The sequence below is a fragment of the Salmo salar genome, chromosome 01, assembly GCF_965601325.2.
Source record: "Salmo salar chromosome 01, fSalSal1, whole genome shotgun sequence".
Lineage (NCBI taxonomy): Eukaryota > Metazoa > Chordata > Actinopteri > Salmoniformes > Salmonidae > Salmo > Salmo salar.
In genome coordinates, this window is record NC_138291.1 from 1,250,709 (window position 1) to 1,276,043 (window position 25,335).

At 45.7% G+C, this 25,335-nt stretch overlaps 1 protein-coding gene across 8 annotated transcripts in view; it reads left to right on the top strand.

The window, feature by feature from the left end:
- The window catches only part of LOC106610160 (attractin), a 200,869-nt gene that overhangs the window by 32,024 nt on the left and 143,510 nt on the right, over positions 1–25,335 (top strand). For all 8 annotated transcript variants that reach the window (XM_045704524.2, XM_045704555.2, XM_045704577.2 and 5 more), the window contains exons 7-12: positions 2,889–2,979; positions 3,797–4,046; positions 8,951–9,134; positions 17,070–17,224; positions 20,626–20,710; positions 21,438–21,655. In XM_045704524.2, the coding sequence (XP_045560480.1) occupies positions 2,889–2,979; positions 3,797–4,046; positions 8,951–9,134; positions 17,070–17,224; positions 20,626–20,710; positions 21,438–21,655 (983 nt within the window). The remainder of the gene's footprint in view (positions 1–2,888; positions 2,980–3,796; positions 4,047–8,950; positions 9,135–17,069; positions 17,225–20,625; positions 20,711–21,437; positions 21,656–25,335) is intronic.

Here is a 25,335-nt window from a genome sequence, read left to right on the forward strand (position 1 = left end):
TTACATTTGCTGGACCATTATGCCAACTCAGCGACACAACGGTAGGGATTAACTGAGCTGGGCTTGGTTCAATGATAAGTCATTTTCTCAACACTTCCTTATAATGCTGTGAAAGGATCCAGGAACCCAAATGATTTGTGTGGATCCCATCCCTCCTCAGGAAACGAGCTTTGTTTCCAGAAGGTTTTCAAAATTGTCATTAAATGTAACACCCACAGAGCTACAACTTCCTTGAACTAGTTCCTTGAACTAGTTCCTTGAACTAGTTCCAGAACTAGTTCCAGAAAACTCTCTAGGTCGATAGTGTGGTGTACAGCTTATCATGAGATACTCTACCTCAGGCGAGCAAAACCTCAAGACTTCCTTAGATATCGTGCACCAGCTGTTGGACGGCTAAAAGATATGGACGGCTAAAAGACTGCTGAACCGTTCAATGCCACGATTTAGGGAGGGCAGAGGGCCAGATATTATTGGATGTTTGTTGGTGTCAAGCAGAGAACCAATCAGTTCTTTAAAATCCATCTTTAGCTGTTCTAAGTTGCCCTTCATAATGTCATTGAATCCCACAAAATTTCCTGATGCTGGTTTATAATGTTTGGGAGCAGCTTATTGATGTCCTGTACTCGTGCTCCTGGATAGCACAACGTTTTTGCTCCAGGGACTGAGACATTTCTCACCATTGAACTGCCCAAATACGACGGCCGGAGAAGGGAATCGAGAAATGTGCTCATTCCTACCCCTCACACAATTGGTTGAACCTTTCACGGGTCCACGAGAAGCAGGATAGTGTACGCCTGCTGCTGCCGGCGATAGGTCCAGACCTCCCACAGCAGGCAGTGCCCCATCAGATCCAGAGAGAGGGGAAAGGAGCCAAACTCGACAACGAAGCCAGCTGGAGTCAGCTTTGTCGCAGACACAAGCAGTACCAGCGATGAAGGTGCAAGTAGATCAGGCACCATTGCATCGCAGCTATTCCTTATGTTTATCTGATCCGAACCTCTCGCAGTTACTCTCGTCCGCTGCCTTCGGTTTCCACGACTTGTGACATGGGACCAGGGCTGTCTGGAACAATCTTCTTGTTGTTCTCAGTCTACTCCATTACAAGATTGAGGAAGATAAGCAGATGGAGAGGACTTCCTTGGCAGGCTAGTTCCAGGAAGCACAGGCCATTCGGATAGGGACAGATGGAGAGGACTTCCTTGGCAGGCTAGTTCCAGGAAGCACAGGCCATTCGGATAGGGACAGATGGAGAGGACTTCCTTGGCGGGCTAGTTCCAGGAAGCACAGGCCATTCGGATAGGGACAGATGACAAGGCGCGGATACATCCATTAGGCTGAGCGGCGTCCAGCCATAGGAGTTGATAGCTAGAAAGTTCCAATTTGCCTTCTCCCCATAAATTTGAGCAGAATTGTGATTTGTTTGCTGAACATTGCCACCTCATTCCTGTAGTCCTCCGCTAGCAAATATGTGCTACATTGGAACTCTGGATTGTCAATATTGTCCCAGACAAGACCGTAATAAACACAGCTTCTACAGCGCTGGAAACGTTCGTTAGCTATTTCAGACGAAGCGGGCTCTATTGCAACCTGGCTAGCTAGGTGGCTAGTTAGTAGCAGGTGTTGACATAAACACTTATGACATTTCTTTAAAAATAAATCAAAAGGCCTCACGAGTGGCGCAGTTTATTGGTAAGATTAACAATCTTGGGCATGACATGCCAGCCACATTCTGGGTTCGAGTCCAGCCTCCGCGGCCGCGACCGGGAGACCCATGGGGCGGTGCACAATTGGCCCAGCGCCGTCCGAGTTAGGGGAGGGTTTGGCCGGCAGGGGTGTCTTTGTCCCATCGCGCACTAGCAACTCCTGTGCAGTTCACTCTGACACGGTCTCCAGGTGTACGGTGTTTCCTCCGACACATTGGTGCGGCTGGCTTCCTGATTAAGTTTTCATTGTGTCAATAAACAGTGTGACTTGGTTGGGTTGTATTTCGGAGGACGCACGGCTCTCGACCTTCGCCTCTCCCGAGTTCGTACGGGAGTTGCAGCGATGAGACAAGACTGTAACTACCAATTGGATAACACGAAATTGGGGAGAAAAAAAGAGTACAAAAAATAAAAAATCTAAAATAACACTGGACATTATGATATCACATATTAGCTGTGTGTGTATTAAATATCAGCTCTGTACCAGGACAGTTGTTCCTATCCGGCTTGAAGGACCATGGAAAACAATGTCCCCTTATCAGTGGCCTCTGAAAGAGGTGCCTGTTTCCCATCCTGTACTCAACGGCTAGGTTTCCCAGACACACATTAAGCCTAGTCCTGGACAAGAGAGTGGACTCAATGGAGAACCTTATCTGTGACCAAACCCCTACCTGGTCCTGGCCTACCTGGTCCTGGCCTACCTGGTCCTGGCCTACCTGGTCCCGGCCTACCTGGTCCTGGTCTACCTCGTCCTGGTCTACCTGGTCCTACCTGGTCCTGGCCTACATGGTCCTGGTGTACCTGGTCCTGGCCTACCTGGTCCCGGCCTACCTGGTCCCGGTCTACCTGGCCCGGTCTACCTGGCCCCGGTCTACCTGGTCCTGGCCTACCTGGTCCTGGCCTACCTGGTCCTGGTCTACCTGGTCCCGGCCTACCTGGTCCCGGCCTACCTGGTCCCGGCCTACCTGGTCCCGGCCTACCTGGTCCCGGCCTACCTGGTCCCGGTCTACCTGGTCCCGGTCTACCTGGTCCTGGCCTACCTGGTCCTGGTCTACCTGGTCCCGGCCTACCTGGTCCCGGTCTACCTGGTCCTGGCCTACCTGGTCCTGGCCTACCTGGTCCTGGCTTTGATGCTCAGTGGTCCTGAACTTCTCTCTCTCTCTCTCTCTCTCTCTCTCCTCCCAGGTATAACCTCAGCTCCCATCGCTGGCTGTCTCTCAACCGCTCTGTCAACTCAGTCATGGGACGATATGGACACTCTCTGGCACTACATGAGGTATGTGTTCTAGAGGCATGTTAGCTAGTCATGATGTAGAAACATTGATGAAGTAATAACACTAGTATTGCCCCTGTTATACCCTAGTTTTTTAGAATGTGGGTCTTGGGTTAGAGTTCACTGTCTGCATCTGTGATACTAAAGAAATGTTCTTTATCTCAAGCGTTAATTAATTCTCAATAAATCTCTCCAAACCCTGTGGCCATTATCAACAGTAAGCAATTAAGGTTAAGTCATAAGCTGTCATGACTTGTCCTCCTCTCTGACGTCCTGTTCCTCCTCTCTAACGTCCTGTTCCTCCTCCTCTCTGACGTCCTGTTCCTCCTCCTCTCTGACGTCCTGTTCCTCCTCCTCTCTGACGTCCTGTTCCTCCTCCTCTCTGACGTCCCGTTCCTCCTCCTCTCTGACGTCCTGTTCCTCCTCCTCTCTGACGTCCTGTTCCTCCTCCTCTCTAACGTCCTGTTCCTCCTCCTCTCTGACGTCCTGTTCCTCCTCCTCTCTAACGTCCTGTTCCTCCTCCTCTCTGACGTCCTGTTCCTCCTCCTCTCTGACGTCCCGTTCCTCCTCCTCTCTAACGTCCTGTTCCTCCTCCTCTCTAACGTCCTGTTCCTCCTCCTCTCTAACGTCCTGTTCCTCCTCCTCTCTGACGTCCTGTTCCTCCTCCTCTCTGACGTCCTGTTCCTCCTCCTCTCTGACGTCCTGTTCCTCCTCCTCTCTGACGTCCTGTTCCTCCTCCTCTCTGACGTCCCGTTCCTCCTCCTCTCTGACGTCCTGTTCCTCCTCCTCTCTGACGTCCTGTTCCTCCTCTCTAACCCAGGGAAAGATCTACATGTACGGTGGGAAGATAGACTCTACTGGCAACGTGACCAGCCAGCTGTGGGTGTTCCACATCCAGAACCAGACCTGGGTGTCCCTCTCCGCTGGAGCCCAGGAACAGTGGGCCGTGGTGGGACACTCTGCTCATGTAGTGCCCCCCCTGCTGGAGGGAGGCAGTCCGGTCATGCTGGTCCTCTTCGGACACTGCCCTCTATATGGATACATCAGCCAGGTGCAGCAGTACGACATCGGTGAGTGATGATGATGATGATGATGATGAAGTATACAGTGCCTTCAGAAAGTGTTCACACCCCTTGACTTATTCCCCACTTTGTTCTTACAGCCTGAATTTAAAATGGATTAAATGTAGATATTTTTTTGGTCACTGGCCTACCCACAATACCCCATAATGTCAACGTGGATTTATGTTTTTAAAAATGTTTACAAATTAATTAAAAATGAAAAGCTGAAATGTCTTGAGTCAATAAGTATTCAACCCTTTTGTTATGGTCAGCCTAAATAAGTTCAGGAGTAAAACTGTGCTGAACAAGTCACATAATAAATTGCATGGACTCTGTGAGCAGTAATAGTGTTAAACATGGTTTTTGAATGACTACCTCATCTCTGTACTCCACACATACAATTATCTGTAAGGTCCCTCAGTCCAGCAGTGAATTTCAAACACAGATTCAACCACAAAGACCAGGGAGGTTTTCCAATGCCTCACAAAGAAGGGCACCTATTGGTAGATGGTGGTAAGAAGGGCTCCTATTGGTAGATGGGTAAAAAAAAAAGCAGACACAGAATATCCTTTTGAGTGTGGTGAAGTTATTAACTACACTTTGGCTGGTGTATCAATTCACCCGGTCTACACTGTCAGCCAGAGAAATATGCTGAGAAGGATTATCACCACAGCAAGCAAGGTACTGGGAGTCCAACAGACAGGCCTGGATGAGATCTTTAAGGTCAGCGCCCTCCGCAAGGTACTTGGAGTCCAACAGACAGGCCTGGAGGAGATCTTTAAGGTCAGGTTCCTCCCCAAGGTACTGGGAGTCAAACAGACAGGCCTGGAGGAGATCTTTAAGGTCAGGTTCCTCCCCAAGGTACTGGGAGTCAAACAGACAGGCCTGGATGAGATCTTTAAGGTCAGGTTCCTCCCCAAGGTACTGGGAGTCCAACAGACAGGCCTGGATGAGATCTTTAAAGGTCAGGTTCCTCCCCAAGGTACTGGGAGTCCAACAGACAGGCCTGGATGAGATCTTTGAGGTCAGGTTCCTCCCCAATGTACTTGGAGTCCAACAGACAGGCCTGGATGAGATCTTTAAAGGTCAGGTTCCTCCCCAATGTACTTGGAGTCCAACAGACAGGCCTGGAGGAGATCTTTAAGACCGTCAGTAAGTAAGCAAAGATACAGGCGTCCTTCCAGACCCAGTACAAAGATACAGGCGTCCTTCCAGACCCAGTACAAAGATACAGGCGTCCTTCCAGACCCAGTACAAAGATACAGGCGTCCTTCCTGACCCAGTACAAAGATACAGGCGTCCTTCCAGACCCAGTACAAAGATACAGGCGTCCTTCCTGACCCAGTACAAAGATACAGGCGTCCTTCCAGACCCAGTACAAAGATACAGGCGTCCTTCCAGACCCAGTACAAAGATACAGGCGTCCTTCCAGACCCAGTACAAAGATACAGGCGTCCTTCCAGACCCAGTACAAAGATACAGGCGTCCTTCCTGACCCAGTACAAAGATACAGGCGTCCTTCCTGACCCAGTACAAAGATACAGGCGTCCTTCCTGACCCAGTCACTACAAAGATACAGGCGTCCTTCCAGACCCAGTACAAAGATACAGGCGTCCTTCCAGACCCAGTACAAAGATACAGGCGTCCTTCCTGACCCAGTCACTACAAAGATACAGGCGTCCTTCCTGACCCAGTACAAAGATACAGGCGTCCTTCCTGACCCAGTACAAAGATACAGGCGTCCTTCCTGACCCAGTACAAAGATACAGGCGTCCTTCCAGACCCAGTACAAAGATACAGGCGTCCTTCCAGACCCAGTCACTACAAAGATACAGGCGTCCTTCCAGACCCAGTACAAAGATACAGGCGTCCTTCCAGACCCAGTACAAAGATACAGGCGTCCTTCCTGACCCAGTACAAAGATACAGGCGTCCTTCCTGACCCAGTCACTACAAAGATACAGGCGTCCTTCCAGACCCAGTACAAAGACACAGGCGTCCTTCCTGACCCAGTACAAAGATACAGGCGTCCTTCCAGACCCAGTACAAAGATACAGGCGTCCTTCCTGACCCAGTACAAAGATACAGGCGTCCTTCCAGACCCAGCCTACAAAGATACAGGCGTCCTTCCAGACCCAGTACAAAGATACAGGCGTCCTTCCAGACCCAGTCACTACAAAGATACAGGCGTCCTTCCAGACCCAGTACAAAGATACAGGCGTCCTTCCAGACCCAGTACAAAGATACAGGCGTCCTTCCTGACCCAGTACAAAGATACAGGCGTCCTTCCAGACCCAGTACAAAGATACAGGCGTCCTTCCAGACCTAGTACAAAGATACAGGCGTCCTTCCAGACCCAGTACAAAGATACAGGCGTCCTTCCAGACCCAGTACAAAGATACAGGCGTCCTTCCAGACCCAGTACAAAGATACAGGCGTCCTTCCAGGCCCAGTCACTACAAAGATACAGGCGTCCTTCCAGGCCCAGTCACTACAAAGATACAGGCGTCCTTCCAGACCCAGTACAAAGATACAGGCGTCCTTCCAGACCCAGTCACTACAAAGATACAGGCGTCCTTCCAGACCCAGTCACTACAAAGATACAGGCGTCCTTCCAGACCCAGTACAAAGATACAGGCGTCCTTCCAGACCCAGTACAAAGATACAGGCGTCCTTCCAGACCCAGTCACTACAAAGATACAGGCGTCCTTCCAGACCCAGTCACTACAAAGATACAGGCGTCCTTCCAGACCCAGTCACTACAAAGATACAGGCGTCCTTCCAGACCCAGTCACTACAAAGATACAGGCGTCCTTCCAGACCCAGTCACTACAAAGATACAGGCGTCCTTCCAGACCCAGTACAAAGATACAGGCGTCCTTCCAGACCCAGTCACTACAAAGATACAGGCGTCCTTCCAGACCCAGTACAAAGATACAGGCGTCCTTCCTGACCCAGTACAAAGATACAGGCGTCCTTCCAGACCCAGTCACTACAAAGATACAGGCGTCCTTCCAGACCCAGTACAAAGATACAGGCGTCCTTCCAGACCCAGTACAAAGACACAGGCGTCCTTCCAGACCCAGTACAAAGATACAGGCGTCCTTCCAGACCCAGTACAAAGATACAGGCGTCCTTCCAGACCCAGTACAAAGATACAGGCGTCCTTCCAGACCCAGTACAAAGATACAGGCGTCCTTCCAGACCCAGTACAAAGATACAGGCGTCCTTCCAGACCCATGGATGAGATTTATTTTTAAATCCATTTTGATTTCAGGCTGTAACACCACAAAATGTGGAATAGTACAGAATACTAGAAATACTTTCTGAAGGCACTGTGAATAGGATTTATATGACGCAAAGACATGTGTGGAACACTTTTATAAATACTATTTTCCTCCTATAAAGTTGTGGATTTACTTGACTGTTTTTCATCTTTGGTCCTTAAGTTTAGCAGCGTCCTATAAACAGATTAGTATCATTAATTAAATGTGTTTAGTTTGGTCCCCTTGTAACTATAAACTAAAGACAGAACGCTTGTGTTATTGTTTCAGATGTGGATTACAGTTATGTTATGTGACACAGTGCATTCGGAATGTATTCGGAGCCGTTTTTAGACATTTTGGCAAATTTATTAAAAATAAAAAACAGAAATACCTCATTTACATAAGTATTCAGACCCTTTGCTATGAGACTCAAAATAAAGCTCAGATGCCTCCTGTTTCCATTGATCATCCTTGGGATGTTTCTACAACTTGATTGGAGTCCACCTGTAGTAAATTCAATTGATTGGACATGATTTGGAAAGGCACACACCTGTCTACATAAGGTCCCACAGTTGACAGTGCATGTCAGTGCAAAAACCAAGCCATGAGGTCGAAGGAATTGTCCATAGAGCTCAGAGACAGGATTTTGTCCAGGCACAGATCTGGGGAAGGGTACCAAAACATTTCTGAAGCATTGAAGGTCCCCGAGAACACGGTGGCCACTCCTCAGTAAAAGGCACATGACAGCCCCCTTGGAGTTTGCCAAAAGGCACCTAAAGGACTCTGACTATTAGAAACAAGATTCTCTGGTCTGATGAAACCAAGACTGAACTCTTTGGCCTGAATGCCAAGTGTCACATCTGGAGGAAGCGTGGCACCATCCCTACGGTGAAGCATGGCGGTGGCAGCATCATGTTGTGGGGATGTTTTTCAGTGGCAGGGACTGGGAGACTAGTCAGGATCAAAGGAAAGATGAACGGAGCAAAGTACAGAGAGATCCTTGATGAAAACCTGCTCCTGAGTGCGCAGGACCTCAGACTGGGGCGAAGGTTCACCTTCCAACAGGACAACGACCCTAAGCACACAGCCAAGACAACGGAGAAGTGGCTTCGGGACAATTTTCTGAATGTCCTTGAGTGGCCCAGCCAGAGCCCGGACTTGAACCTGATTGAACATCTCTGGAGAGACCTGAAAATAGCTGTGCAGCGACACTCCCCATCCCACCTGACAGAGCTTGAGAGGATCTGCAGAGAAGAATGGGGAGAAACTCCCCAAATACAGGTGTGCCAAGCTTGTAGTGTCATACGCAAGAAGACTCGAGGCTGTAATCGCTGCCAAAGGTGCTTGAACAAATTACTGACTAAAGGGTTTGAATACTTTTGTGAATGTGATATTTTTGATAATTTTACAAACATTTCCGAAAACCTGTTTTTGCTTTGTCATTATGGGGTATTGTGTGTATATTGAGAAAGGATAAAAAATAATTAATTTTAGAATAAGGCTGTAACGTAACAAAGTGGAAAAGGGTCTGAATACTTTCCGAATGCAGTGTATGTAGACCTTCCCTTCTGTTCTGTGACTGCTCCAGCTAGGAACACGTGGAGTTCAGTGTATGTAGACCTTCCCTTCTGTTCTGTGACTGCTCCAGCTAGGAACACGTGGAGTGCAGTGGTTACGGATGGAGCCCTGGTACAGGGAGGGTACGGCCACAGCAGTGTGTTTGACCCCTCCTCTCGAGCCATCTACATCCACGGAGGGTACAAGGCCTTCAGCGCTAACAAGTACGGACTGTCCGGAGACCTGTACAAGTACGACGTGGACCGCAGCCGATGGTGAGTAGATCCTGCCTGAACAGAGCCACAACGTTTCATATTTTACACTGAACACTACAGCCGAAGCCAACTCATTATTCGCCGCTCTTTCATCCGGGTGAGGCTACAATACATTGAGTTTCGCAGGGAAGCTGTGAAGCCAGCTGTAGCCTATTGCCTGATTGTGTTCGTGAGTCTGTTATTAAAGGTGTATGTTTAGTGCTTTTCATTAAATCATGTATGGCTGCACATTATTATGGCCTAAAATAAATGTTGTTCATATGGGCAGATTATTGTAGCCTAGGCCTCTATAAATATTGTTCATATGGGCAGAATATTGTAGCCTAGGCCTATATTTAATTTGTTGACATGGGCAGAATATTGTAGCCTAGGCCTCTATAAATGTTGTTCAAATGGGCAGAATATTGTAGCCTAGGCCTCTATAAATGTGTTCATATGGGCAGAATATTGTAGCCTAGGCATCTATAAATGTTGTTCATATGGGCAGATTATTGTAGCCTAGGCCTCTATAAATATTGTTCATATGGGCAGAATATTGTAGCCTAGGCCTATATTTAATTTGTTGACATGGGCAGAATATTGTAGCTTAGGTCTCTATACATGTTGTTCATATGGACAGAATATTGTAGCCTAGGCCTCTATACATGTTGTTCAAATGGGCAGAATATTGTAGCCTAGGCCTATATAAATGTTGTTCATATGGGCAGAATATTGTAGCCTAGGCCTCTATAAATATTGTTCATATGGGCAGAATATTGTAGCCTAGGCCTATATTTAATTTGTTGACATGGGCAGAATATTGTAGCCTAGGCCTCTATAAATGTTGTTCATATGGGCAGATTATTGTAGCCTAGGCCTCTATAAATATTGTTCATATGGGCAGAATATTGTAGCCCAGGCCTATATTTAATTTGTTGACATGGGCAGAATATTGTAGCCTAGGCCTCTATAAATGTTGTTCATATGGGCAGAATATTGTAGCCTAGGCCTCTATAAATATTGTTCATATGGGCAGAATATTGTAGCCTAGGCCTCTATAAATGTGTTCATATGGGCAGAATATTGTAGCCTAGGCATCTATAAATGTTGTTCATATGGGCAGATTATTGTAGCCTAGGCCTCTATAAATGTTGTTTATATGGGCAGAATATTGTAGCCTAGGCCTCTATAAATGTTGTTCATATGGGCAGAATATTGTAGCCTAGGCCTCTATAAATGTGTTCATATGGGCAGAATATTGTAGCCTAGGCCTATATAAATGTTGTTCATATGGGCAGAATATTGTAGCCTAGGCCTCTATAAATGTTGTTCATATGGGCAGAATATTGTAGCCTAGGCCTCTATAAATGTGTTCATATGGGCAGAATATTGTAGCCTAAGCCTCTATAAATATGGTTATATAAAGTGTGGCGCCTGGAAAGTGCCTCAGCTACAGCATTTATTTGTCTGAAAAGTGTTCACTATGGCTTTTTAAATGCTGCCACAAAACCTTCTCTGGAGATAGTTTCGAAGCATTGAATGGGCATTTAACTTGTCGGTTAAGGAATGCCGCTTCTGAAGCGGGGATAAAGTCCATTACTAGGTAACCAGAACTGTCAATCAGATTATTTCGAGCTGCCTGCTCGCAGACCACTCACACAGACTTACCAATACATTTAGTAGAAAGAGAACACATCTATCTACCCTACCATAAAACACTGCTTAGACAACACAACAACACGCCAATCAGCAACGTTTATTGTTGTCAGGGAAACAATAGAACATTCTATGCCAGAGCAGAATTCTACTGTCTGAAAATATGTTTTTTTTTAATTGTCTGAAATGTTATGAATTGTGCCTGTCGACCCATTGCTGTAGCAGGTGTTCTATGCAGTGGTTGCCAAGGGAAGAAGAAAGATCAATATTTTTTTCGTCTCTGTTTAAAACAAATTCAGCTTCTTACAATTGAATTTATCTCACCGGAGAAAGCATCCGAGCCAGCAAGACGACGCCCCTCTGTCTCTCTGTGTGTAGGCCCTCTATCTGATGCTGTCTGGCCCAAACCAGAATGGCATTGTTGCCGCATGTAGCATTGAATGCACTGGAAGCAGCGATCATCTGGCCTCCATTGATTACATTTAAAAATAAAATAATAACCAATCAGCATTGTACTCAACTGTGAATGGTCCTGGTGCACCAAAAACAAAGTGTCAAGGGATGCCAGTTTTGATACAGGTGCATTATAATGGTCCATTCTAAATCAAAACACATTTCACACATACAGTACCAGTCCAAAATTTGGACACACCTACTCATGAAAGCGTTTTTCTTTATTTTTACTATTTTCTACATTGTAGATTAATAGTGGAGACATCAAAACTATGAAATAACACGTATGGAATCCTGTAGGAACCAAAAAAGTGTTAAACAAATCAAAATATATTTTAGATTTTAGATTCTTCAAAGTAGCCACCCTTTGCCTTGATTACAGCTTTGCACATTCTTGGCATTCTCTCAACCAGCTTCACCTGGAATGCTTTTCCAACAGTCTTGAAGGAGTTCCCACATATTCTGAGCACTTGTTGGCTGCTTTTCCTTCACTCTGTGGTTCAACTCATCCCAAACCATCTCTATTGGGCTGAGGTCAGGTGATTGTGGAGGCCAGGTCATCTGATGCAGCACTCCATCACTCTCCTTCTTGGTCAAATAGCCCTTACACAGCCTGGAGGTGTGTTGGGTCATTGTCCTGTTGAAAAACAAATTATAGTCCCACTAAGCGCAAACCAGATGGGATGGCGTATTCCTGCAGAATACTGTGGTAGCCATGCTGGTTAAGTGTGCCTTGAATTCTAAATAAATCACTGACATTGGCACCAGCAAAGCACCAACAAGCTCCTGTTAGGCCTACAGAAATACATGCCTTTACAATGTATCTAACTGATGGGATCAACAAGCTCCTGTTAGGCCTACAGAAATACATACCTTTAAAATGTATCTAACTGATGATTCAACAAGCTCCTGTTAGGCCTACAGAAATACATGCCTTTAAGAAGGCAGAGCAGCGCTTTATCATGGACAGACTTCTCCCCATCTTAGCGACTGTTGTATCAACATGTTTTGACCGTAACAGTTTACAATCCAGGGTTATTCCAAGCAGTTTAGTCTCCTCAACTTGCTCAATATCCCCATTATTCATTACAATATTTAGTTGAGGTTCAGGGTTTAGTGAATGATTTGTCCCAAATACAATGCTTTTAATATTTAGGACTTACTTCATATCTTGCCACACATTCTGAAGCTAACTGACTGCTCTTTAAGTGTTGCAGTGATTTCACTTGCTGTAGTAGCTGACGTGTATAGTGCTGGGTCATCAGCATACATAGACACACAGGCTTTACTGAGTGCAAGTGTCAGGTCATTAGTAAAGATTGACAAAATTAAGGGGCTTAGACAGCTGCCCTGGGGAATGCCTGACACTACCTTGATTATGTTGGAGAGGCTTCCATTAAATAACACCCTCTGTGTTCTGTTAGACAGGTAACTCTCAATCCACAATATATCCGGGAATGCAAAGCCATAACACATACTTTGTTCCACCAGCAGATCGTTAATGTCAAAAGCTGCACTGAAGTCTAACAAAATAGCTCCCACAATCTTTTTATTATCATTTTCAGTCATTTGCCTTACATGTTGAATGGCCTCCCTATAAACATGCTGAAAGTCTTTTATTTAGTTTTCTGTGAAATAATGTATCTGGTCATTTTTGTTGTTGTTTTTGTTAACTAAGTGTTGGTAACAGGCTGATTGGTCAGCTGTTTAAGCCAGTGAAGGGTGCTTTGCTATTTTTTTGGTAGCGGAATGACTTTTGCTTCCCTCCAGGCCTGAGGGGGCAAACTTTCCTGTAGGCTTACAGTGCCTTCAGAAAGCGCTCATAACCTTGACTTACTCTACATGTTGTTGTGTTACAGCCTGAATACAAAATGGATTAAATTGATTAAATTTTTTCACCCATCTACACACAATAACCCATAATGACAAAGGGAAAACATGTTTTTAGAAGTTTTTGCTCCTTTTTGGAAAATTAAATACAGATATCTTCTTTACATAAGTATTCACATCCCTGAGTCAGTATTTTGTAGAAGCATATTTGGCAGCAATTACTGCTGTGAGTGTTTCTGGGTAAGTCTCTAAGAGCTGTCCACAACTGGATTGTACAATATTTGCTCATTTATTATTTTCAAAATTCTTCAAGCTCTGTCAAATTGGTTGTTGATCATTGCTAGACAACCATTTTAAGGTCTTGCCATAGATTTTGAAGTAGATTTAAGTCAAAACTGTAACTCAGCCCCTGAGGAACATTCACTGTCTTCTTGGTGAGCAACTCCATTGTAGATTTGGCCTTGTGTCTTAGGTTGTTGTCCTGCTGAAAGGTGAATTCATCTCCCAGTGTCTGGTGGAGAGCAGACTGAACCAGGTGTTCCTCTAGGATTTTGCCTGTGCTTAACTCCATTCCATTTCTTTGGGCGCTGAAAAACTCCCCAGTCCTTAACGATTACAAGCATACCCATAACATGATGCAGCCACCACTATGCTTGAAAATATGGAGAGTGGTACTCAGTAATGTGTTGCATTGGATTTGCCCCAAACATAACACTTTGTATTCAGGACAAAAAGTAAATTACTTTGCCACATTTTTTGCCTTGTTGCAAACAGGATGCATGTTTTGGAATATTATTCTGTAAGGGCTTCCTTCTTTTCACTCTGTCAGTTAGGTTAGTATTGTACTTAGCTCCATTTCATTCATGTTTTTATCCTGAAAATATAAGGGCACAAGGTGAGACTCAGATGCAGACACAGGAGGCAGATGGTAAGAGTCTTTGAACTTTAATAAATCCAAATAGGGATAGGCAAAAGAATGGTCGTGTAAAGGCAAAAATGGAGTCCAGAAAACAGGTCAAAATGAAGAATACGAAAGAATAGAAAAGGAGTATGGGAAACCGCGCTGGTTGACTTGAAAACATACAAGACAAACTGGCACAGAGAGACAGGAAACAGGGATAAATACACTGGGGCAGAGAGACAGGAAACACAGGGATAAATACACTGGGGCAGAGAGACAGGAAACACAGGGATAAATAGACTGGGGCAGAGAGACAGGAAACACAGGGATAAATACACTGGGGCAGAGAGACAGGAAACACAGGGATAAATACACTGGGGCAGAGAGACAGGAAACACAGGTATAAATACACTGGGGCAGAGAGACAGGAAACACAGGGATAAATACACTGAGAGACAGGAAACACAGGGATAAATACACTGGGGCAGAGACAGGAAACACAGGGATAAATACACTGGGGCAGAGAGACAGGAAACACAGGGATAAATACACTGGGGCAGAGAGACAGGAAACACAGGGATAAATACACTGGGGCAGAGACAGGAAACACAGGGATAAATACACTGGGGCAGAGAGACAGGAAACACAGGGATAAATACACTGGGGCAGAGAGACCTGGAGGGGGTGGAGACAATCACAGGAACAGGTGAAACAGATCAGGGTGAAACAGATCAGGGTGAAACAGATCAGGGTGAAACAGATCAGGGTGAAACAGATCAGGGTGAAACAGATCAGGGTGTAACAGATCAGGGTGAAACAGATCAGGGTGTAACAGATCAGGGTGAAACAGATCAGGGTGAAACAGATCAGGGTGAAACAGATCAGGGTGTAACAGATCAGGGTGAAACAGACCAGGGTGAAACAGACCAGGGTGAAACAGATCAGGGTGTAACAGATCAGGGTGAAACAGAAAAACTCACCAGTCCTTAACGATTATAAGCTTCCAAGTGGCGCGGTAGTCTATTCATTGTCTGTTTTTTTTGGGGGGGCCCATCTACCAATCGATGCCCTTCTTAGCGAGACATTGGAAAACCTCCCTGGTCTTTGTGGTTTAATCTGTGTTGGAAATTCACTGCTTGATTGCAGGATCTTACAGGTAATTGTGGGGTAGAGTTATGGGGTAGTCCTTCATAAATCATCACTATTATGCAACTTCTGACTTGAGACATGACTTCATCCTGATCTTATTTAGCTTTCCATAACAAAGGAGTTGAACACTACTTTTTCATTTTTTTATTATTAATTGGAAAACAATTCTAAAAAATATAATTACACGTTGACATTATGGGGTATTGTGTGTAGGCCAGGGACAAAAAAATAATCATTTTAAATTCAGGCTGTAACACAACAAAATGTAGAAAAAGTCATGGAATGTGAATACTTTCACAAGGTGATATCGTCCGCTATCGTTCTCAGTCATTTTCCATCCAAATTGTCAGACCCTGGTGGCTTGTCATTGTTGGACAACAATATTTTTTCCCACCGCTTCCATTCTCACTTTAGGGAATTCAAAATGACAATGTTTGTCTTTCATCATTTGGTCAGTTAGGCATTGAGGTGTATTTTCAGAATTTGTCGTTGGCATGTCATGCCAAGTTATGCTAAACACAGTATGCCAGACACAGTTCTTGTGTCACTCTCCAGTTTCCCTTGTGTACCAAGAATTGTCCACCACCCAAAGGACATCCAGCCAACTGGACACAACTGTGGGAAGCATTGGAGTCAACATGGACCAGCATCCCTGTGGAACGCTTTCAACACCTTGTAGAGTCCATGTCCCAACAAATTGGGGCTGTTCTGAGGACAAAAGGGGAGAAGGGGCGCAACTCGACGTGAGGAAGGTGTTCTTTATGTTTTGTACTCTCAGTGTAGATAAATGCACACATGTGTTTCTAGTGTGGGCCTTGTCTTCTAAAAACGTTTTTTTATTTTATTTGAGTACTGAAAACAGTCAAATTGGGGTGAGGAACCATCTAACATCAAGTTGTAAAATAGTGAACTAGTCCTTTAAGTTTCAGCAAAGACCTCTTTTGAGGGTGTTAGTATTACATTTAGCCTCCATTTTATAATGCAGTTATTTGTCAGATATTCTTATCCACACGCTCTGATCCAGAGCGACTAACTGCAAGGGCTTTCAACTAATCTGTGAATAAGCTCTGTTCATACGTCCATATTAACAGCAGAGCCCGACCGATGGGCTGATATGGATGTATTTTATCAGCATTTAAAAGGGCTGATATAAAATGCGTAGAAAAAGCTATTCTTCATAGAATTTTATTTCGTTTTTGCATTTCATTATTTGTCCTGAAGAGGGCACTCTTTACATGGCTATAAACCAGTCTTGCCTGGCGCGCTACGGTAACACTGGACATATAACCCAACGCAACTTCACCAGTCGGAGAGTTGAGTTTCAATCCCTACAGAAAACATTTACATTTGTTGTTCCACCTATAATAATAATAATAATAATAATAATAATAATAATAATATTGGCTAATCAGTATCAGATCCAAAAATCTCATATGGGTCTGTCTCTAATCTCATATGGGTCTGCCTCTAATCTCATATGGGTCTGTCTCTAATCTCATATGGGTCAGTTAAAATCTCAGTTAAGAACTTATTTACAATGACAGCCTAGGAACAGTGGGTTAACTGCCTCGTTCAGGAGCAGAATGACAGATTTTTACCTTGTCAGCTCAGGGATTCGATCTAGTAACCTTTTGGATATTGGCCCAACGCTCTAACCACTAGGCTACCTGCCGCCCATATGTGTGTCCTATTCTCTATATAGTGCACTAGGTTTGTCCAGGGCCCATAGAGAATAGGGTGTCCTATTCTCTATATTGTGCACTAGGTTTGTCCAGGGCCCATAGAGAATAGGGTGTCCTATTCTCTATTTAGTGCACTAGGTTTGTCCAGGGCCCATAGAGAATAGGGTGTCCTATTCTCTATATAGTGCACTAGGTTTGTCCAGGGCCCATAGAGAATAGGGTGCCATTTGGGGGACACGTATCTGTTCTCCTGCTGATGTTCTCAGTGGTTCTGTCTGTTTCCAGGACGGTTCTAAAGGACAGCGGGTTCTTCCGGTACCTCCACACGGCGGTCATCGTTAGCGGAACCATGCTGGTGTTTGGAGGGAACACGCACAACGACACGTCCATGAGCCACGGAGCCAAGTGCTTCTCCTCTGACTTCATGGCCTATGACCTGGGTATGTGACAGCCTTAACCTGTTATAACCTCTCATAAATCCTTCATTACAAGATGAGCATGCCACAGACATACAACCAGGGTATAGTCTCATAACGCAATAATGTATAACCACTTACAAACATAACAACACAGACTTAATGGCCTACATCCTGGGCAGTGACAGATTATATGGACATTTATAGCCGTTAACCTGTTGGGGTGTAGGGGGCAGTATTTTCACGGCCGGATGAAAAAGTACCCAATTTAAACAGGTTACTACTCTTGCCCAGAAACTAGAATATGCATATTATTAGTAGATTTGGATAGAAAACACTCTGAAGTTTCTAAAACTGTTTGAATGGTGTCTGTGAGTATAACAGAACTTATATTGCAGGCAAAAACCTGAGAAAAATCCAACCAGGAAGTGGAAAGTCTGAGAATTGTAGTTCTTCTTTTGATTCTCTGTCGAAACCACAGTTTCTGTGGGGTCACGTTGCACTTCCTAAGACTTCCATTGGCTGTCAACAGCCTTCAGAAAGTTCTTTCAGTCTATCACTGGGCAGAGAATAGTAGCTCAGTCAATCAGTGGACTGCCTGTGGACAAAGGGATCGGATATGCGCGGTCCCGCGAGCGTTCCTTCTTTTTCTTCTTGAATGAATATGCTATTGTCCGGTTGGAATATTATCGCAATTTTACGTTAAAAATACCATAAAGATTGATTTTAAACAGCGTTTGACATGCTTCTCAGTACGGTAATGGAACATTTTGACTTTTCGTCTCTGGTACCGCGCGTTATGCCTTTGGATAAGTGATCTGTACGCATGAACAAAACGGAGGTATTTGGACATGAATATGGATTATTTCGAACAAAAACAACATTTCTTGTGGAAGTAGCAGTCCTGGGAGTGCCTTCTGATGAAGATCAGCAAAGGTAAGAGAATATTTCTAATACTAATTCTGAGTTTAGGTGACCCCGAACTTGGCGGGTGTCTGTATAGCTTGCTGTGATGGCGAGCTATGTACTCAGAATATTAAAAATGTGCTTTCTCCGTAAAGCTATTTTAAAATCTGACACAGCGGTTGCATCCAGGAGTAGTCTATCTATAATTCTTTAAATAATTATATATTTTGTCAACGTTTATGATGAGTATTTTTGTAAATTGATGTGCACATTCGGAAGTTTTGGTGGGAATACATTTTCTGAACATCACGCGCCAATGTAAAATGCTGTTTTTGGATATAAATATGAACTTTATCGAACAAAACATACATGTATTGTGTAACATAATGTCCTAGGAGTGTCATCTGATGAAGATCGTCAAAGGTTAGTGCTTAATTTAGCTGTGTTTTGGGTTTTATTGACACATGTCTTTGCTTGGAAAATGGCTGTGTGATTATTTTTGTCTATTTATTCTCCTAACATAATCTAATGTTTTGCTTTCGCTGTAAAGCCATTTTGAAATTGGACAATGTGGTTACATCAAGGAGAAGTGTATGTTTGAGAAAGTTGAATTATGTCATTTTGTTGTTTTGAATTTGCCGCCCTGATATTTCACTGGCTGTGTCCCGCAGGTCCCACCTAGCCCATAGAAGTTAATAACCTCTCAAAAACACCACATGTCATTCTAAAGTTTGTTAGATCATGAAAACAACAGCAGAGACTGATCTCTTGTCCTGAAATCAAATAAAAAAGATTGGACTTAGACTTGGCGCTCTGGTACCCCTTGCCCGGCGGTAGCAAAGAGAACAGTCTAGGACTTGGGTGACTGGAGCCTTTAGAAATGTTTAGGTCATTTCTCTGACACCGCCTGGTATAGAGGTCCTGGATGGCAGTAAGCTTGGACCCAGTGATGTTCTGGGGCGTACGCACTACCCTCTGTAGTGCCTTACGGTCAGATGCCAAGCAGTTGCCATACCAGGCGGTGATGCAACCAGTCAGGATGCTCTTGATGGTGCAGCTGTAAAACCTTTTGAGGATCTGAGGACCCATGCCAAATCTTTTCCATCTCCTGAGGGGGAATATGCATTGTTGAGCCCTCTTTAAGACTGTCTTGGTGTGTTTGGACCATGTTAGTTTGTTGGTGATGTGGACACCAAGGATCTTGATGTTCTCGACCTGCTCCACTACAGCCCCGTCGATGAGAATGGGGGCGTGCTCGGTGCTCCTTTTTCCTGTAGTCCATGACCATCTCCTTTTGTCTGGATCACGTTTCGGGAAAGGTTGGCCAGGTCTCTGACCTCTTCCCTATAGGCTGTCTCATCGTTGTTGGTGATCAGGCCTACCACCGTTGTTGTCGGCAAACTTAATGATGGTGTTGGAGTTGTGCCTGGCCGTGCGGTCGTGGGTGAACAGGGAGTACAGGAGAGGACTAAGCCCACACCCCTAAGGGGCCCCCGTCTTGAGGATCAGCATGGCAGATGTGTTGTTATCTACCCTCACCACCTGGGGGCAGCCCGTCAAAGTCCAGGATCCAGTTGAAAAGGTAGGTGTTTAGTCCCAGGGTCCTTAGCTTAGGGATGAACTTGGAGGGCACAACGCTGAGCTGTAGTCAATGAACAGTATTCTCACGTAGGTGTTCTTTTTGTCCAGGTTTAAAGGTCTTACTCGCGTCGGCTACGGAGAGCGTGATAACACAGTCGTCCGGAACAGCTGGTGCTCTCATGCATGCTTCAGTGTTGCTCTATCCACCATTCATAGTGACAATATAGTCTACCAGTCAGAGAATACCTGAACATCTGCAGGGGACATTGGTGGGCTGGTGGCAGCTAGACCGGGCCAGTGATGGCAGCTAGACCGGGCCAGTGATGGCAGCCAGACCAAGCCAGTGATGGCAGCCAGACCGGGCCAGTGATGGCAGCCAGACCGGGCCAGTGATGGCAGCCAGACCGGGCCAGTGATGGCAGCCAGACCGGGCCAGTGATGGCAGCTAGCCCCGGCCAGTGATGGCAGCCAGACCGGGCCAGTGATGGCAGCCAGACCAAGCCAGTGATGGTAGCTAGCCCGGGCCAGTGATGGCAGCCATTTCTCGTGTTTCTTGGCCCAAGAAACATAATATTGGTGTCCTTTTTAGTAGTGGTTTCTTTGCAGCAATTCGACCATGAAGGCCTGATTCACACAGTCTCCTCTGATCAGTTGATGTTGAGATGTCTGTTACTAACCCTAACCCTAGCACACCCTAACCCTAACCCAGTCTAACCCTGTCTAACCCTAACCCAGTCTATCCCTGTCTAACCCTAACCCAGTCTAACCCTGTCTAACCCTAACCCAGTCTAACCCTGTCTAACCCTAACCCAGTCTAACCCAGTCTAACCCTAACCCAGTCTAACCCTGTCTAAATGTAACACATTGCTGGTCAGATCATGTAACAACAAATGGATGTAGAAACTTGTCAATGTAAACATGTCTCTCTCTCTAAACAGCATGTGATGAGTGGTCAGTGCTGTCCAGACCAGACCTCCACCATGATGTCAACCGGTTCGGACACACGGCCGTCTACAGTGACAGGTACAGAGAGACCGTCTGCTTCAGGGTCCCTAGCCCAGTAATGGACTGTTGGAGCCCAACATTACACCTTATAGTCCAAGGACCTGACATGTTCTGTTTAGAGGCGAAGTGGCTCTGGGAGCCAAAACAGCCAAATATTCCATCTAAACGTGAATCGAATCTGAATTGAGGTATGGTTGTAGAAACATATAACATCAAAATACAGGGGGGGAACAAAGCTTAGGGAGCGATGTCTAGGGAACTCTGTCTGGGGAACTCTGTCTGGGGAACTCTGTCTAGGGAACTCTGTCTCGGGAACTCTGTCTCGGGAACTCTGTCTAGGGAACTCTGTCTCGGGAACTCTGTCTGGGGAACTCTGTCTGGGGAACTCTGTCTGGGGAACTCTGTCTGGGGAACTCTGTCTGGGGAACTCTGTCTCGGGAACTCTGTCTCGGGAACTCTGTCTGGGGAACTCTGTCTAGGGAACTCTGTCTAGGGAACTCTGTCTAGGGAACTCTCTCTGGGGAACTCTGTCTGGGGAACTCTGTCTGGGGAACTCTGTCTGGGGAACTCTGTCTGGGGAACTCTGTCTGGGGAACTATGTCTGGGGAACTCTGTCTGGGGAACTCTGTCTGGGGAACTCTGTCTGGGGAACTCTGTCTGGGAAATAAGCTTACTGTACTTTCTTTCATGTGTCTTATCTTTCTTTCCACCTCCCCCCACTCCCTCCCTCCCTCCCCCCCTACAGTGTGATGTATGTGTTTGGGGGGTTCAACAGTCTGTTGTTGAGTGATGTCCTGATCTACACGCCAGCCAGCTGCTCCAGCGCTCCCAGCGCTGCCGCCTGTATAGCGGCCTGGCCGGGGGTTCACTGCGTTTGGAATGCTAACCTGGGCTCCTGCCTGCCCTGGGACTCGAACCCTGGACCCCTGGAGGAGCACCTGGCCTCCTGTGGAACCAGAACATGTAGGTGACCTGTCTTTCTAACCACTAGCCTACTTCCACATATGTGACCGACCGGCTCGATTCGGTCTTATGTATCAAAATGTGTTTCATACATTGGATAAAAGTAGAGACTCAGAGCTAGATGGTATAATCATACACTGCAGTTGAGGAACAATGGGAAAGTAATTCTGCTTTGAAAGTTGATAAACTTGTAAAATCACTATTGAGAAAATGGTCCTTGAATGTTTTGGGAAACCCACTGGAGAGCTCTTCTTTGTCTCCACCCATTCAGCATCGTTCACACCCTCTGAAGCTTTAGCCCCACCCATCTCGTTCAGGATTCGCATGTGAGGCCATGTACTAAACAACCAAAGATTTCAAGATTTAACGCTGGTTTATACTAGAGGTGTGTTCGTAAATTGAATCTGGAGTGCCAGGGTGTGCTCAGAGCGTTTGGCTCTCGGAGCGCACACTGAACGCTCTGACTGAAAAGAAGGGTTGATCCGAGCGTTCTGCCCTAACAGCAGCAGTCAAGCACCCAAGCTAACTGGCTAACGTTGGCTAGCTTGCTAGCTACTTCCAGACACAAATGAGAGAACACCCCACTCTGACCATTTTACTCGCCCTAGCAGACGTGGATGTCGATTGTAAGGCAGCCCCCCAGCACCTCTCTGATTCAGAGGGGTTGGGTTAAATGTGGAAGGCACATTTCAGTTGAAGACATTCAGTTGTCCAACTGACTAGGTATCCCCCCTTTCCCCTTTCCCTTAGTCCCTAAGTACACTTTAACTTAAAATTAAAACGACTTTCTGACAAAATTAGAAACTTGTACTATCTGAAAATGTAGCTAGATAGACCGTCTGTCACGCATGCATTGGTTTCCCTTAGTTTGAAGATGTAATCCGGAGACAGAGGGTTTTTTGCAGTTCTTTGTGATGTCTATATAAAAAGCAGTGTTAGAAAGGATTACCTACACATACTGACCAGCTCATGTTACAGACAGAACTGTGCTACATGGCAGAACTGTCCTACATGGCAGACCAATCAGAACTCATCTCTTGGCATGTCCAGCCCACTCATTATCTCAGCCAATCATGGTAGCGGGAAGGTTCGTGTCAATTTCCATGTCTAAACCAACTAGGCTCGTAATTTCACAATTTTATTCGTATATACAGATGGAATACAAGTTTTGTTATTAAGGCACATGAAAGTTCACATGTTCCAGAAGACATTTCTGCCAAACAACACATTTTGATAAAAAAAATAAAGTTTAGGTTCAAATGGCGCTCCTGTGAGGTAGGGACTCGCGACAGATGCCTGGTTTCCTGAAACGGGTCACATATTTCACGCAATGACCATATGAGTTGGCAAGATACACAACCAGATCTGGGACCAGACTAGAACCAACTTCAACCAGATCTGGGACCAGGCTAGAACCAACTTCAACCAGATCTGGGACCAGGCTAGAACCAACTTCAACCAGATCTGGGACCAGGCTAGAACCAACTTCAACCAGATCTGAGACCAGGCTAGAACCAACTTCAACCAGATCTGGGACCAGGCTAGAACCAACTTCAACCAGATCTGGGACCAGGCTAGAACCAACTTCAACCAGATCTGGGACCAGGCTAGAACCAACTTCAACCAGATCTGGGACCAGGCTAGAACCAACTTCAACCAGATCTGGGACCAGGCTAGAACCAACTTCAACCAGATCTGGGACCAGGCTAGAACCAACTTCAACCAGATCTGGGACCAGGCTAGAACCAACTTCAACCAGATCTGAGACCAGGCTAGAACCAACTTCAACCAGATCTGGGACCAGGCTAGAACCAACTTCAACCAGATCTGGGACCAGGCTAGAACCAACTTCAACCAGATCTGGGACCAGGCTAGAACCAACTTCAACCAGATCTGGGACCAGGCTAGAACCAACTTCAACCAGATCTGGGACCAGGCTAGAACCAACTTCAACCAGATCTGGGACCAGGCTAGAACCAACTTCAACCAGATCTGAGACCAGGCTAGAACCAACTTCAACCAGATCTGGGACCAGGCTAGAACCAACTTCAACCAGATCTGGGACCAGGCTAGAACCAACTTCAACCAGATCTGGGACCAGGCTAGAACCAACTTCAACCAGATCTGGGACCAGGCTAGAACCAACTTCAACCAGATCTGGGACCAGGCTAGAACCAACTTCAACCAGATCTGAGACCAGACTAGAACCAACTTCAACCAGATCTGAGACCAGGCTAGAACCAACTTCAACCAGATCTGGGACCAGGCTAGAACCAACTTCAACCAGATCTGGGACCAGGCTAGAACCAACTTCAACCAGATCTGGGACCAGGCTAGAACCAACTTCAACCAGATCTGGGACCAACTTGAACCAGTCTCAAATCCTCATGAGATGTCTGGTGCCTTTATAAACATGGTTATTCTGCATGACAAATTTAACACATGGTCTGTGCTGGCTTTCTGATGTGCCATCATTATTTTAGCTGTATTTATGTACAGTACAGTACAATGCATGTAGGTGCCTTCTACAGTTTCTCTAATCATATTGTACAGTTAACCATTTCTAATCTCTGGTGGACAGACTTCATAAACGTAAATGGTACCATAGATCTGTCATGATACAACGGGATGCATGAGATAGCGAATAGCATTAGTTCAGAAGCTTTGGACAAGTCACTATTTCAACAGTGTTAGGATCTTTCAAATGTTGCAACGGGAGGGGACATTTGGCCCATATACTTGACTGTAACTTGCAGAGAGAGGATGGAGCTCTTCGTTCTGGTTCCAATCTTGGTTCTATCTCTTCTCTTAACATCTGACCGATTATGGAATACTTTAGTGATGGATTAACCAAGATTACCCCATTTTTATAACCATGACCTATCTAACCAACTTCATTTCTCATATCAGCAAGATACCCTCCATTTATAACCATGGCCTCCTATCTAACCAACTTCATGTCTCATATCAACTAGCTTCCCCTCTGATAACCAGGTCCATTCTGTCTGACATATTGAGCATAGAACCTGACTGGTGTGCCATCCCATCCTTATCTGAATTCATAGCAGCATGCGGTCCAATGAGAACGCTTTGTTAGTATCTTCATATCTGTTAGTATACAGTGGGTCTTCATTTAAAAGTTGCATCATACCTGTGGCAAAGCATGCGGGATGCTGCAGTATGGTGCAATATTTTCATCAATGATCTTTCTGTACTTTGCTCCGTTCGTCTTTCCCTCGATCCTGACTAGTCTCCCAGTCCCAGGCACTGAAAAACATCCCCACAGCATGATGCTGCCACCACCATGCTTCACCGTAGGGATGGTGCCAGGTTTCCTCTAGACGCTTGACATTCAGGCCAAAGAGTTCAATCTTGGATTCATCAGACCAGAGAATCTTGTTTCTCACGGTCTGTCCTTTAGGTACTTTTTGGCAAACTCCAAGCGGGCTGTCATGTGCCTTTTACTGAGGAGTGGCTTCCATCTGGCCCCTCTACCATAAAGGCCTGATTGGTGGAGTGCTGCAGAGATGGTTGTTCTTCTGGGAGGTTCTCCCATCTCTAGAGAGGAACTCTGGAGCTCTGTCAGAGTGACCATCAGGTTAATGGTCACCTCCCGGACCAAGGCCCTTCTCCCCTGATTGCTCAGTTTGGCCGGGCGGTCAGTTCTAGGAAGAGTCTTG